The following is a 16,518-nucleotide window of genomic DNA, read 5'->3' on the forward strand; positions in this document are numbered from 1 at the left end:
CCCCTGGATGTAAAGTCTGGCGGCTAAGATAATCCGCCTCCCAATTGTCTACACCTGGGATATGCACCGCAGAGACATGAGCTGGATTCCGCCAAAACAAGTATCCGAGATACTTCTTTCATAGCTTGGGGACTGTGAGTCCCACCCTGATGATTGACATATGCCACTGTTGTGATATTGTCTGTCTGAAAACAAATGAACGGTTCTCTCTTTAACAGAGGCCAAAACTGAAGAGCTCTGAGAATTGCACAATGTTCTAAAATATTTATTGGTAATCTCGCCTCTTGAGATTTCCAAACCCCTTGTGCTGTCAGAGATCCCCAAACAGCTCCCCAACCTGAAAGACGCGCATCTGTTGTGATCACAGTCCAGGTTGGCCGAACAAAAGAAGCCCCTTGAACTAAACAATGGTGATCTATCCACCATGTCAGAGAGTGTCGTACATTGGGATTTAAGGATATTAATTGTGATATCTTTGTATAATCCCTGCACCATTGATTCAGCATACAAAGCTGAAGAGGTCTCATGTGAAAACGAGCAAAGGGGATCGCGTCCGATGCTGCAGTCATGAGACCTAAAACGTCCATGCACATAGCCACTGAAGGGAATGACTGAGAATGAAGGTGCCAGCAGGCTGCAACCAATTTTAAACGTCTCTTGTCTGTTAGAGACAGAGTCATGGACACTGAATCTATATGGAAGCCTAAAAAGGTGACCCTTGTCTGAGAAATCAAGAAACTTTTTGGTAAATTGATCCTCCAACCATGTTTCCGAAGAAACAAAACTAGTTGATTCATGTGAGATTCTGCAGTACGTAAAGACTGAGCTAGTACCAAGATATCGTCCACATAAGGAAACACCGCAATACCCTGTTCCCTGATTACAGAGAGTAGGGCCCCCAGAACCTTTGAAAAGATTCTTGGAGCTGTTGCTAGGCCAAATGGAAGAGCAACAAATTGGTAATGCTTGTTTAGAAAAGAGAATCTCAGAAACTGATAATGTTCTGGATGAATCAGAATATGAAGGTATGCATCATGCAAGTCTATTGTAGACATATAATGTCCTAGCTGAACAAAAGGCAGAATAGTCCTTATAGTCACCATCTTGAAAGTTGGTACTCTTACATAACGATTCAACATTTTCAGATCCAGAACTGGTCTGAATAAATTTTCCTTCTTTGGAACAATTAATAGATTTGAATAAAACCCCAAACCTTGTTCCTGAAGAGGAACTGGCATGATTACCCCTGAAGACTCCATGTATGAAACACACTTCAGGAAAGCCTGAGCTTTTACTGGATTTGCTGGGATATGTGAGAGAAAAAATCTTATCCTATTCAATACCCTTGAGAGATAATGCTCTGAATCCATTGATTTTGGACAGATTTTATCCAAATATCCTTGAAAAACCTTAATCTGCCCCCTACCAGATGAGCTGGAATGAGGGCCGCCCCTTCATGCGGACTTAGGGGCTGACTTTGGTTTCCTAAATGGCTTGGATTTATTCCAATTTGAGGAAGGCTTCCAATTGGAAGCAGATTCCTTGGGGGGAGGATTGAGTTTTTGTTCCTTATTCTGACGAAAGGAACGAAAACGGTTAGAAGCCTTAGATTTACCCTTAGGTTTTTTATCCTGAGGCAGAAAAACTCCCTTTCCCCCAGGGACAGTTGAAATAATAGAATCCAACTGAGAACCAAATAAATTATTACCTTGGAAAGAAAGAGATAGTAATCTAAATTTAGAAGTCATATCAGCATTCCAAGATTTAAGCCACAAAGCTCTTCTAGCTAATATAGCTAAATACATGGATCTAACATCAATTTTGATAATATCAAAAATGTCATCACAAATAAAATGATTAGCATATTGCAGTAATGCTAGATAAGTCAGAATCCAATTCCTGTTGCGCTAAATTCTCCAACCAGAAAGTTGATACATCAGCCAAAAAAATTGCAGGCCTGAGAAGATGACCTGAATATAAAAAGGCCTTCCTTAGATAAGATTCAAGCTTCCTATCTAAAGGATCCTTAAAGGAAGTACTATCTTCCATAGGAATAGTGGTACGTTTAGCAAGAGTAGAAATAGCCCCATCAACTTTGGGGATTTTTTCCCAAAACTCTATAGATTTTGCTGGTAAAGGATACAATTTTTTAAACCTTGAAGAAGGAATAAAAGAAGTACCTGGCTTATTCCATTCCTTAGAAATCATATCAGAAATAGCCTCAGGAATAGGAAAAAACCCTGGAGAAACCACAGGAGGTTTAAAAACAGCATTTAAAGGGACAGTCTACACCAGAATTTTTATTTTTTTAAAAGATAGATAATCCCTTTATTACCCATTCCCCAGTTTTGCATAACCAACACAGTTATAATAATATACTTTTAACCTTTATGATTATCTTGTATCTAAGCTTCTGCAAACTGCCCCTTTATTTCAGTTCTTTTGACAGACTTGCAGTCTAGCCAATCAGTGCCTGCTCCCAGATAACTTCACGTGCACAAGCACAGTGTTATCTATATGAAATACGTGAACTAACACCCTCTAGTGGTGAAAAACTGTTAAAACGCTTTCTGAAAAGAGGTGGCCTTCAAGGTCTAAGAAATTTGCATATGAAGCTCCTAGGTTAAGCTTTCAACTAAGAATACCAAGAGAACAAAGCAAAATTGGTGATAAAAGTAAATTGGAAAATTGTTTAAAATGACATGCTCTATCTGAATCATGAAAGTTTATTTTGGCCTAGACTGTCCCTTTAAACGTTCTTTATCAGTAGAGGTAATGGTAAATTTGAGTGTATATCGCCGATCTGAAAAGGGAGGTAGGAGATAACAGAGAACCTATGAAATAGACCCCCGCTAGGGAAATCATCGTATTCAATAAGTGATACTCCCTTCACGCCCCTCTTACATTCGCTGTACTCTGAGAGGAATCGGGCTTCAACAATGCTGAGAAGCGTATATCAACGTAGAAATCTTAGCACAAACTTACTTCACCACCTCCATAGGAGGCAAAGTTTGTAAAACTGAATTGTGGGTGTGGTGAGGGGTGTATTTATAATTTCATAATCGATTAATCGGCCGATTATTTTTTTTCGACCAATCAAATAAAAAAAATAAAAAAAATTCTTCCCTATATTTAAAATGAAATCCACATACTGAGTGTTACAAATATAAACTTCATACTAAAACTTTACATTAATACAACTCTTTGTCCCATTTTTAAGCAGCAAAACACATTAAGCGCTGCAGAATCTGTTGGCGCTCTACAAATAACCGATAATAATTTTTATAATTAAGCAAAACAAAACCACAAACTGTTTGAAAAGAGGTAGAACTAGAAAGAGGGAGACTATCACTGTTTATAACATTTTGTTATTCACTCTTTCAGAAACCTTGCCTTAAAATGCAAAAAATGTCAACAAGACCACATGCTCCTGGCTGAGTTTGGCTCTCTTTTTGCAAGTTATTTTGCCTGCAGCAGAGAAGAGGCACTTAGATGGTGTTGAGGTGCCTGAGATGCATAAGTAAGGTATGCCAATTTCATCAAGGTGGGATACTTATCTTTGTTAGCTCTTCACCAATGCAAGGGGTTTTCCTCCAGGGGCCTCTCAACAAAGTAAGCCTGGACTTCATTCTAACAAAAATATCTTGAATACTGTATCTATATGCAATGGTAAATAACCAGCTATAAGATTAGGAAAAAAATATCTAGTCCACTCAATAAATAACAAATATATACTTATAGAGGTTGAATCTGGTACACAATACAATTAATTAAAAATATTAAAATAAAACAAATAAAAAAGTCAAATGGGCTAAGGACTATATATCAATAACAGGTCAAAGCCTTACACATTTATCTATAGGGTACATATATTAAGCAATAGCAAGCGATCCGCTAATAATTGTGCAAACAGATAATGGTGCACATCAATTCAAATAACTCCCATCAATCTAGGGCTAGGTGTAAATAACAAGCTCAGCACTATATCATGCAAAGCATAGTCCCAAATCACCTGATTTAATATGAACAATCCAAATGATGACTATTATATATGGGTTGCACATAAGCCAGGGGTATTTGTAAACTTACACTGTCCTGAAAAAGTGAAAAGTATACGTCGCTAGACGTCATTTAGGCTAAGGGCATAACCATAAAACACAATACCATGTGAAGGAGCTCAGTGAAGTGAGGCAGCTGGTGTTGTGCACAAACCAACTAATTGTAAACCAACTAATCGATTATGAGATTCGTTGACAACTATTTTCATAATCTATTATTATAGATTATGACAATTAGTTGATGCAGCTCTATATGTGTGTATTTGTCTGTGTATATCAGTGTGGGTGTCTGTGTATATATGTGTCTGTGTATATCAGTGTGCTTGTGTGTGTGGGTGTCTGTGTATATATGTGTGTATTTGTCTGTCTGTCTTTGTGAGTATCAGTGTATATATGTGCGTAGGGCTGCAACTAACGATTATTTTCATAATCGATTAATCGGTCGATTATTTTTTCGATTAATCAACTAATCGGATAAAAAAAGAATCAATAATTGTTTCCTTTATTTTAAATAGAATCCACATACTGAGTGTTACAAATATAATACTTCAGACTAAAACTTTACATTAACACAACTGTTTGTCCAATTTTTAAGCAGCAGAGCACAGTTTATAACTAACTGAAAAGAGGTAGAACTTCCACCTTGGCAAGGTACATAAAAAATATCTTGAATATCTATATGCAATGGTAAATAACCAGCTATAAGGTTAGGGGAAATATCTAGTCCGCTCTAAAAATAACGAATATATACTTTTAAAGGTTGAATCTGGTACATATTATCACAATTTATTAAAAAATAAAATAAAAAACAAAATCAAAAGCGCTAAGGTCTGTATATCAATAATTGTGCAAACAGATAATAGTGCACAACAATTTAAATAATTCCCATCAATCTAGGGGCTAGGTGTAAATAACAAGCTTGGCACTATATCATGCAAAGCATAGTTCCAAATCACCTGATTTAATATAAACAATCCAAATGATGACTGTTATATCTGGGTTGCACATAAGCCAGGGGTAGTTGTAAACGTATACTGTCCGGAAAAAGTGAAAAGTAAACGTCTGTAGACCTCCTTTAGGCTAAGGGCATAACCATAAAACACAATACCATGTGCAGGAGCTCATCGGAGTGAAGCAGCTGGTGCTGTGTGCAAACCAACCAATTGCAAACCAACTAATCGATAACGAGATTTGTTGACAACTATTATCATAATCTATTATTATCGATTCGTTGCTGCAGTCCTAATAAAAAGCAAAATGAAAATTAATATCAATCTTTCATGATTTAGACAGTACATGTCATTTAAACAATAAAAAAAGTACCTTTTATTAAATTAACTTTGTATCCTACATAGGCAGAAGTCTTTACAAAAACGTATGAAATTGTTACATTGTTGCAAACATTGCCGCTATATAGTGCTCCACAATTTATAATACTTTTACAAACCTTGTTGCCATATAGTAATCAAAACATGTGCACGCTCCTAAGCCTACCTAGGTATACACTTCAACAAAGGATACCATGAGAGCAAAGTTAATTTAATAGCGGAAGTAAATTGTAAACATTTTTTGTTTAACTGTATGCTCTTTAATTGTGACTGTGATGTCCATTTAAGGTTTACAATACAATGTTCATCACATGGACACCTCGGTATGTCATTGTTGCAAAGATTCTAATAGGTGGAAGCCAACTGACTCATCTGCAGTACACTGGTCGAGACATCCTCAGACCCTCATAACAATACACTTCACATGTTCATAAAGCACTACTGAAGGTCATATCCTACATACGTGACATGTCTTTAGGTTTCAAGATGAAAAGCAGTCCTGTAGTTTGTAGGTTACTTTATGAACAAGATAACTTTTTATATTAAATAGGCAAGAGATAAGCATAATACCAAACAATTCCTTGACGTTCTTGGTTCATTGAAACTAAAGATCAGACTTTTTGAGAACAAACTAACTATAGTTGTCAAATCAGAGGCCTGAGCAGGATAAACTTTATTCTAGATTGGTGATGGCAAACTGCCTAACATATGGGGTCTGCAGATCATTATTTCAGAAGTTTTAACCCTTTAAGGACCAGCGACGTACCCTGTATGTCACTGGCCTTTTTTTGGGACTTTATTGTTTTATAGCGCGGTCTTGCCACCAGCGTTGAGACTGCTCTATTCCACAAAGCCTGCTGGAGGGCATTAATAGCATGTTCTTGCTAGACTTGTGCTATTATGTCCTGGAAAAAAAAACCTTAACGACCAGTGACATACAGGGTACATTGTGGTCATTAAGGGGTTAAGACCCACGGATCAATATTTTAGACCTTAAGACCAACATATAAATCTATGGCAACGCAAATAATAATATATTTCCTAAAAATGTCCAGTGGCACAGGGCCTGAATTAGCTAAGATTCCTATGTATCCTCTGTCTGCTGTTGTCCCTTCCAAGTGGCTCTGAGTTGTGGCCATCTTGTTTGTCCACCACCAGAATTTACCAAAAACTAAATTTTAGTTCAGTTTTTTCTTGGGGCCATAAAACTATGGCACACATTTTTGGTTTTGCTTTTTCCTGGTACAGCAAAAACTAATGCAGAGGGCTGAATGTGGCCCACGGGCTACCAGCTGGCCCTCCTAGTTCTAGTCATACAAGTCTATTTAACTTAATTTTACTTTACAATATTGCACATAAATTGAAAACAAATATACATTGTGTTTCTTCTGAAGGTGTTGCCTTCTGTACACCCATAGCATAATCATATCTGTTCTGGATTGGCTAGGAGCATGCCTGCAGCCAATCCAAAACCATACCTCAGTAATGCATTGAGCTATACAAACTGTGTACCGCATCTTGCTTCAATGTGATGCACGAGGAACAGGTGTGAGAAGATATCTGAACAGAATGATAGAGGCAGAAATGAAGAGGGTGAAAAGAGATTCACAACGCTTACTTTGTGTCACTAAGTACAAACCATACACTCAGTAAATTACCAAAATAGTCAATAAGCATTGGAATATATTAAGGGATTGTTACCCTGATAATATGGCTTTCAAAATCCCCCTATGATGGCTTTTAGAAGGGTCCCCAATTTACGAGATATGGTTGTAAAAAATGACATAGGCTCTAAAGGAGCGAGGCCACATACATATCACCTCCAAAAGAGTAGGTACCTTTCCTGGTTTGGGATGCACTTTTTGGTGCACAGTAATACAGGGAATAAAGGGAATTGGATTATTAAAATTAAGGATTATTATACGTGTGACTCATGTGACTCATGACTATGTGTTGTATACCTAATTAAGTGTCCGTGTTCTAAGATCTATATAGGTAAAACGGTAAGAAAGGTGCGAGATAGGATAAGTCAACACAGATCCAAGATTAGGTACAAAGATACAAAAGTCCCAGTATCAAGACACTTCTTAGAGGCGAGCCACAATATAAGTCAACTACGATGACAAGTGATAGACAGTGCAGGCAAACTAAGTAGAGGTGGCCAGCTACGATGGTAAGTGATAGACAGTGCAGGCAAACTAAGTAGAGGTGGCCAGCTACGATGGCAAGTGATAGACAGTACTAAGGAGTTAGATCTCTCAGTGTTCCTATAGATTTTGGGAATAAATACTTTAAATTAATCTAATGCAACATCCAGTGAGTAAATATTCTTTAAAAAGCTAAAATGCAGTGTATATAAAAAAAGTTATAATTGATGTTGACCACTACGTGGCAGTAATGTATAATTTGGTTAATGGGAGAGCTTTATCAGAAGCCCTACAAACATGTATAGAATGAGCATGATTAAGGTCGGACATCCAGAAACGTTACTTGTTGTTGTACTAAATACAGTAAGATTTCCTATGGTGCTGAGGACTTTGTATACTGAGTGATGCATTGAAGCACAACTTCAGTGGGAAATGCTGGAAGCAGCAGTGCTCTCAGGTTCTTATTAAGAGGAACATGGGTGTTTTGTAGAAGTCACTAAATAAATAGCACAAAAACACAATAAACTAATCAGATTCTTATAGTTGAACCCTAAACCATATCAGTGATCTGTAGCTCTCTGAGGATAAGTAACTAAACTCTGCAATGTCTGAATCTCCTAAACCAACCAAAAAGCAAGCCCACCCTACATTTAAGGCCGCAGTCATTCATAGGTGCAACATACAGAAAACCTGACCCTGCAACCAGAATAGAAAATGTTACACAATACGGATGTCAGATTTATTTGAGCGATAAAAAATTCCATATAACTTGCAGAGCAAACAGCCCTGTGATCAGCATCACAGATTGTCGTACAGCGCAGACTACAACGCAGTCCCTGATTTTGGATAAAGTCGTTCATAGGTTTACAGAAAAAGTGCACTAGATACTGACAGGTGAGAGACAGATTATACAGCATTAACATAAAGTGAGCTTTGTGCCTCAGTCATGGCTTATTCCTCATCATTCATTGCCCCAGTGAGGATCAGCTGCACTTCTGTCTATCTTACTGAGCTCTTATCTGATAGGTCTGGGACACTGTCTGAGTCTGTGGTCACTAATAGGGATCATACAATGATCGTTCCCAGTAAATATCAACAAAAAGTATTTACAAATGTAACTTACCTACAAAGATACCATGGTATGTCCCTGTGTGCCTAGATATGAGCAGTTATCTACATGGTCCTGTGTCAGCACAAGACCATGTGCTCAAGTCTCACCTGTCAGGGTGGTTACAGTGCGTCTCAAGGTTATAGGGTCCTCAAACACAGATCCAGGAGAGTCAAGGTCCATCTCTTGGCGAATGTAATCTCTGTAAGATACAAACCACAGGAAGGAGTCAGAAAAAGATACAATGGCAATAAATGTATAGAAGTGAGGGGGAGTAACCTGGTATCAGAATCCTGGTGCACCAATCAGATCACTTGCTTATGTGCTGCCAGTGTTATCGGCACTGCACAGTCTAGTCACGCCAAGATGATGACATAACATGGGCTATGCTGTACTTTTATTTGCACATTTTTATTTTACTCCAAGCACAGTATTATCACACACGTTACCACCAGGTGTGGGGCAGCTATTTTACAGTACTAATGCAGGTGCAAAACTATATCACGTTTACTTGGCTAATATCCTGAAAACACGTCTCTGCTTTACCCTAAAAAAACACAGGTGATCCTTCACCAGTCATGTTTGCACACAAAGTCGCACAAACACACACAACATGAAATGTTTAATAAAGGAAAATAAAACATTAAAATAAACATTCACTATTGATTTTGTGTAATACTTCCTATTTGTATGTATGTGTGTTTGTATACATGTGTGCATATATATTTTTATGTGCATGTGTGTAAATGTGTATATGAGTGTGCATTTATATGTGTGTTTGTATAAGTAAATTTATGCTTACCTGATAAATTAATTTCTTCTACGATACGACGAGTCCACGGATTTCATCCTTACTTGTGGGATATTGACCTCCTGCTAACAGGAAGTGGCAAAGAGCACCACAGCAGAGCTGTATATATAGCTTCTCCCTTTCCTCCACCCCCAGTCATTCGACCGAAGGTTAGGAAGAGAAAGGAAAAGCTAAAGGTGCAGAAGTGACTGAAGTTATGAAAAATAAAATATAATCTAAATCTGTCTAAAAAATGACAGGGAGGGCCGTGGACTCGTCGTATCGTAGAAGAAATGAATTTATCAGGTAAGCATAAATTTACTTTTCTTCTACAAGATACGACGAGTCCACGGATTTCATCCTTACTTGTGGGATACAATACCAAAGCTACAGGACACGGATGAAACGGGAGGGACAAGACAGAGACCTAAACGGAAGGCACCACTGCTTGAAGAACCTTTCTCCCAAAAACAGCCTCAAAGGAAGCAAAAGTATCAAATTTGTAAAATTTGTAAAAAGAATGAAGAGACGATCAAGTTGCAGCCTTGCAAATCTGTTCAACAGAAGCATCATTTTTAAAAGCCCATGTGGATGCCACAGCCCTAGTAAAATGAGCCGTAATTCTTTCAGGAGGCCGATGTCCAGCAGTCTCGTATGCCAGGCGGATGATACTCTTCAGCCAAAAATAAAGAGAGGTAGCCGTAGCTTTCTGACCCCTACGCTTTCCAGAATAAACAATGAATAATGAAGATGATTGACGGAAATCCTTAGTCGCCTGCAAGTAAAACTTAAAGGCACGGACCACGTCCAAGTTATGCAACAGACGCTCCTTCTTAGAAGAAGGATTAGGACACAAGGAAGGAACAACAATTTCCTGATTAATGTTCTTATTTGAAACAAACTTAGGAAGGAATCCAGGTTTGGTACGCAAAACCACCTTATCAGAATGAAAGATAAGATAAGGTGAATCACATTGTAACGCTGAAAGCTCAGAAACTCTACGAGCAGAAGAAATACCAATTAAAAACAAAACCTTCCAAGATAATAACTTAATATCTATGGAATGCATAGGTTCAAACGGAACCCCTTGAAGAACACTAAGAACTAAATTCAAACTCCAAGGCGGAGCAATTGGTCTAAAGACAGGCTTAATTCGGGTTAGAGCCTGACAAAAAGACTGAACATCTGGAACATCTGCCAAACGTTTGTGTAGTAAAATTGACAAAGCAGAAATCTGTCCCTTTAAGGAACTCGCTGATAACCCTTTCTCCAATCCTTCTTGGAGAAAAGACAGAATCCTGGGAATCCTAACCTTACTCCATGAGTAGCCCTTGGATTCACACCAAAAAAGATATTTACACCATATCTTATGATAGATCTTTCTAGTGACAGGCTTACGTGCCTGTATCAAAGTATCACTGACCGAATCTGAGAAACCACGCTTAAATAAAATCAAGCGTTCAATCTCCAAGCAGTCAGCTGCAGAGAAATTAGATTTGGATGTTGGAAAGGTCCTTGAATTAGAAGGTCCTGTCTCAATGGAAGTTTCCACGGTGACAGAGAGGACATGTCCACTAGATCCGCATACCAAGTCCTGCGTGGCCACGCAGGCGCGATCAGAGTTATCGAAGCTCTCTCCTGTTTGATCCGAGCAATCACGCGTAGAAGGAGAGGAAACGGTGGAAACACATAAGCTAGGCTGAACGACCAAGGCACTGCCAAGGCCTCTATCAGTTCGGCCTGAGGATCCCTCGACCTGGATCCGTATCTTGGAAGTTTGGCATTCTGTCGAGATGCCATCAGATCCAACTCCGGTCTGCCCCATCGAATAATCAGTGAGGCAAACACCTCCGGGTGGAGTCCCCACTCCCCCGGATGAAAAGTCTGCCGACTTAGAAAATCCGCTTCCCAGTTCTCTACTCCTGGAATGTAGATTGCCGACAGATAGAGTGGGCCTCCGCCCATCGAATTATCTTGGATACTTCTGTCATCGCCAAGGAACTCCTCGTTCCCCCCCAATGATTGATATAAGCCACAGTTGTGATATTGTCCGACTGGAATCTGATGAATTTGGCCAAAGCCAACTGAGGCCATGCCTGAAGCGCATTGAATATTGCTCTCAATTCCAGAATATTGATTGGAAGTAGAGACTCCACTTGAGTCCATACACCCTGAGCCTTCAGGGAATTCCAGACTGCACCCCAGCCCAGTAGGCTGGCGTCCGTTGTCACCATCACCCACTGCGGGTCCATTGCTGCTACCATTAATCCAATTACCTCCATACACTGAGCCACTGATGGCAGAGGATTGGACTGAAGGGCTTGGTAAGTATTTAGAATTTTTGATTTTCTGATCTCCGTCAGAAATATTTTCATGTCTACAGAGTCTATCAGAGTTCCCAAGAAGGGAACCCTTGTCAGTGGAACTAGTGAACTCTTTTCTAGGTTCACCTTCCAACCGTGAGTTCTCAGAAGGACAACACTGTGTCTGTATGAGATTTCGTCAGATGATAAGTTGACGCCTGAATCAGAATATCGCCCAGATTAGGCGCCCGCCACTGCGATGCCCCGCGGTCTGAGAACCGCCAGAAGGGACCCTAGAACCTTTGTGAAGATCCTGGGTTCTGTGGCCAACCCGAAGGGAAGAGCCACAAACTGAAAATGTTTGTCCAGAAAGGCAAACCTTAGGAACTGATGATGATCCTTGTGAATAGAAATATGAAGGTATGCGTCCTTCAAGTCCACGGTAGTCATATATTGACCCTCCTGGATCATTGGCAAAATCGTTCGTATGGTCTCCATCTTGAAGGATGGAACTCTGAGAAACTTGTTTAGACTTTTGAGATCTAAAATAGGTCTGAACGCTCCCTCTTTTTTGGGAACCACGAAAAGATTTGAGTAAAATCCCTGTCCCTGTTCTAGTCTTGGAACAGGACGAATTACTCCCATAGTAAAGAGGTCTTTTACACAACGTAAGAACGCCTCTCTTTTTATCTGGTCTACAGACAATCGTGAAAGAAGAAGTCTCCCTCTTGGTAGAAAATCCTTGAATTCCAGTTGATATCTGTGGGTCACGATTTCCAGTGCCCAGGGGTCCTGAACATCTCTTGCCCAAGCCTGGGCAAAGAAAGAAAGTCTGCCCCCTACTAGATCCGGTCCCGGATCGGGGGCTGCCCCTTCATGCTGTCTTTGTAGCAGCAGCAGGCTTCTTGGGTTGTTTACCTTTGTTCCAAGCCTGGTTGGGTCTCCAGACGGACTTGGACTGAGCAAAATCCCCTTCCTGCTTTGTGGAGGAAGAGGAAGCAGAGGGTACTCCTTTAAAATCTCGAAAGGAACGAAAATTATTTTGTTTACCCCTCATCTTAACAGACTTATCCTGAGGTAAGGCGTGACCTTTACCTCCAGTAATGTCAGAAATGATTTCCTTCAACTCAGGCCCGAATAGGGTCTTACCCTTGAAGGGAATAGCTAATAGCTTAGATTTGAATGATACATCAGCAGACCATGATTTTAACCATAACGCTCTACACGCTAAAATGGCAAATCCTGCATTTTTTGCCGCCAATTTAGCGATTTCAAAGGCGGCATCTGTAATAAAAGAATTAGCTAGCTTGAGAGCCTTAATTCTATCCAAAATGTCCTCTAAAGGGGTCTCAACCTTCAGAGACTCTTCTAGAGCAACAAACCAAAAAGCTGCTGCAGTAGTACCTGGAACAATGCAAGCTGTTGGTTGTAAAAGGAAACCCTGATGAATAAATAATTTCTTTAGAAGACCCTCTAACTTCTTATCCATAGGGTCTTTAAAAGCACAACTGTCTTTAATAGGTATAGTTGTACGCTTAGACAGGGTAGAAATAGCTCCCTTCACCTTAGGGACCGACTGCCAAGAGTCCCGAATGGTGTCTGATATGGGATACATTTTCTTAAAGTTATGAGGGGGAGAGAACGGTATACCCGGTCTGTCCCACTCCTTCTTAATAATTTCCGAAATTCTCTTAGGAACCGGAAAAACATCAGTGTAAGTGGGTACTTCTAGATATTTGTCCATTTTACACAATTTTTCTGGTGGCACCATAATAGGGTCACAATCATCCAGAGTCGCTAAAACCTCCCGAAGTAACAGGCGGAGGTGTTCAAGCTTAAATTTAAAGGAGATGACGTCCAAATCTGTCTGAGGTAACATATTTCCTGGGTCTGAAAGTTCACCCTCAGACAATAATTCCCTGACCCCCAACTCAGAGCCCTGTGAGGGTACATCGGAAATAGCCAACAAAGCATCAGAGGATTCAGTTTTCACATTAATACCTGACCTACTGCGTTTACCCTGTAACACTGGTAACTTAGATAATACATCTGTCAGGGTAGTTGACATAACTGCAGCCATATCCTGCAGAGTAAAAGACGCACTTGAGGTACTTGGCGTCGCTTGTGTGGGCGTTAAAGGTTGTGACACTTGGGGAGAATAAGATGGCATATCCTGATTCTCTTCAGACTGAGAATCATCCTTAGGCACACTTTCTTTACCTAAAATATGCTTTTTACATTGTAAGGCCCTTTCAGTACAAGAGGTACACAAAGTAAGAGGGGGTTCCACAATGGCTTCTAAACACATAGAACAATTAGTTTCCTCAATGTCAGACATGTTGAACAGACTAGTAATAACCACAATAGTCGTAGATCACCTCCTTTATTGATTCAAACCAACTTTTAGAAAAAAAATGTACTGCACCTTTAAGAAATAAAAAGCGCACAATTTTTTCCAAAACTGCCCAAAAGGTTAAAAAATGCTACCTGGAAGAACCTGGAATAGGTTTGAAATGTTGTTGGTTGATGTGATGGACCCTGTAAGAAACTAATAAAGGTCTTTTTAACTTGACTGGAGGCTGGAAAACTACTTTATTTTGAATACATTTTGGGGTTTGGCTAACCCTTTCCTGTGCCCCAGAAAGGAAAAGAGAGGTGCTGTCTTTCACCATTTTTCATAAAAAATGCTACACAATTAAATATAAAGATTCAATTGGCCCAAAAATTATTGCACCCTATAAGTAAAAGGTGAATTTACCCTCTAAGAGACATTTTAACCAAAATAAAAATATATTTTAACAGAAAAAATGACCCCTGCACCTACCTGCCCCCAGGGTACTGCAAAATGACTCGACAACGATCCGGTGAACAGAACACAAGTTTAGGCCCCACCGGAGCTAATGCCTGCTGCCTTCTCAGTCAGAGTAAACTGCGCGTCTGAGCGCGTGAAATAGGCCCCGCCCATCATGGACGTCGTCCTAACAGTCTGATTAACCGCATGGGAAGCGGTTTGAAAAATAAGCCATGTGGTCCCCTTAAAATCTTATAATAAAATTGCAGCCCTACTGACTCTTGAATAAAATATAAAATGTCAAGCTGCCTCTCCCAGTGTCCAGCCCACAACCGTGTCAAAGTAATATTTATAAACACCGGATTTTCAGTAACACCCTCAGTGTACAGGTCTACTGCTTACCCCTTCCCTTACAGGGAAAAAATGTCAGCCAGTACTGATATAACAAGTCTCTTCAGAAATAAAAGACTGAACATACCTCAATGCTGCTTGTAGCATGACACCGTTCTCCACACTGAAGATTTCTCTTGCACTACCTTCAGAAGCTCTGTGGGAACCAACATGGATCTTAGTTACATCTGCTAAGATCATCAACCTCAGGGCAGAAATCTTCTTCATTCCATATCTCCCTGAGGAAAATAGTACTCACCGGTACCATTTAAAATAAAAAACTTCTTGATTGAAGAATCTAAAACTAACACCTCACTTTACCTCTTCCTATTGCTAACACAGGCAAAGAGAATGACTGGGGGTGGAGGGAAGGGAGGAGCTATATATACAGCTCTGCTGTGGTGCTCTTTGCCACTTCCTGTTAGCAGGAGGTTAATATCCCACAAGTAAGGATGAAATTCGTGGACTCGTCGTATTTTGTAGAAGAAATATATATATATATATATATATATATATATATATATATATATATATATATATCTCAAAAGGATATATGTGTGTGTATATTTGCATGTGTGCATATACATATCTACATGTATGTGTGTGTGTGTGTGTGTGTGTGTGTGTTTGCATGTATATATATAACATAATTTATGCTTACCTGATAAATGTATTTCTCTTGTAGTGTATCCAGTCCACGGATCATCCATTACTTGTGGGATATTCTCCTTCCCAACAGGAAGTTGCAAGAGGATCACCCACAGCAGAGCTGCTACATAGCTCCTCCCCTAACTGCCATATCCAGTCATTCGACCGAAACAAACAGAGAAAGGAGAAACCATAGGGTGCAGTGGTGACTGTAGTTTAATTAAAATTTAGACCTGCCTTAAAATGACAGGGCGGGCCGTGGACTGGATACACTACAAGAGAAATAAATTTATCAGGTAAGCATAAATTATGTTTTCTCTTGTTAAGTGTATCCAGTCCACAGATCATCCATTACTTGTGGGATACCAATACCAAAGCTAAAGTACACGGATGATGGGAGGGACAAGGCAGGGATTAAGCGGAAGGAACCACTGCCTGAAGAACCTTACTCCCAAAAACAGCCTCCGAAGAAGCAAAAGTATCAAATTTGTAAAATTTGGAAAAAGTGTGAAGCGAAGACCAAGTCGCGGCCTTGCAAATCTGTTCAACAGAGGCCTCATTTTTAAAGGCCCAGGTGGAAGCCACAGCTCTAGTAGAATGAGCTGTAATCCTTTCAGGGGGCTGCTGTCCAGCAGTCTCATAGGCTAGGCGTATTATGCTCCGAAGCCAAAAGGAAAGAGAGGTTGCTGAAGCTTTTTGACCTCTCCTCTGTCCAGAGTAAACGACAGAGTAGATGTTTGACAAAAATCTTTAGTAGCTTGTAAGTAAAACTTCAAGGCACGGACTACGTCCAGATTATGTAAAAGACGTTCCTTCTTTGAAGAAGGATTAGGACACAATGATGGAACAACAATCTCTTGATTGATATTCTTGTTAGAAACCACCTTAGGTAAAAACCCAGGTTTGGTCCGCAGAACTACCTTATCCGCATGAAAAATCAGATAAGGAGAATCAC

The 16,518-nt window shown here is 39.8% G+C and overlaps 1 protein-coding gene across 1 annotated transcript in view; it reads right to left on the bottom strand.

The window, feature by feature from the left end:
* LOC128650437 (RING finger protein 145) overlaps positions 1-16,518 on the bottom strand; it is a 308,620-nt gene that overhangs the window by 228,675 nt on the left and 63,427 nt on the right. The window contains exon 4 of the mRNA XM_053704381.1: positions 8,752-8,843. Coding sequence (XP_053560356.1) covers positions 8,752-8,843 — 92 coding nt within the window. The remainder of the gene's footprint in view (positions 1-8,751; positions 8,844-16,518) is intronic.

The sequence above is a fragment of the Bombina bombina genome, chromosome 2 (assembly GCF_027579735.1).
Source record: "Bombina bombina isolate aBomBom1 chromosome 2, aBomBom1.pri, whole genome shotgun sequence".
Lineage (NCBI taxonomy): Eukaryota > Metazoa > Chordata > Amphibia > Anura > Bombinatoridae > Bombina > Bombina bombina.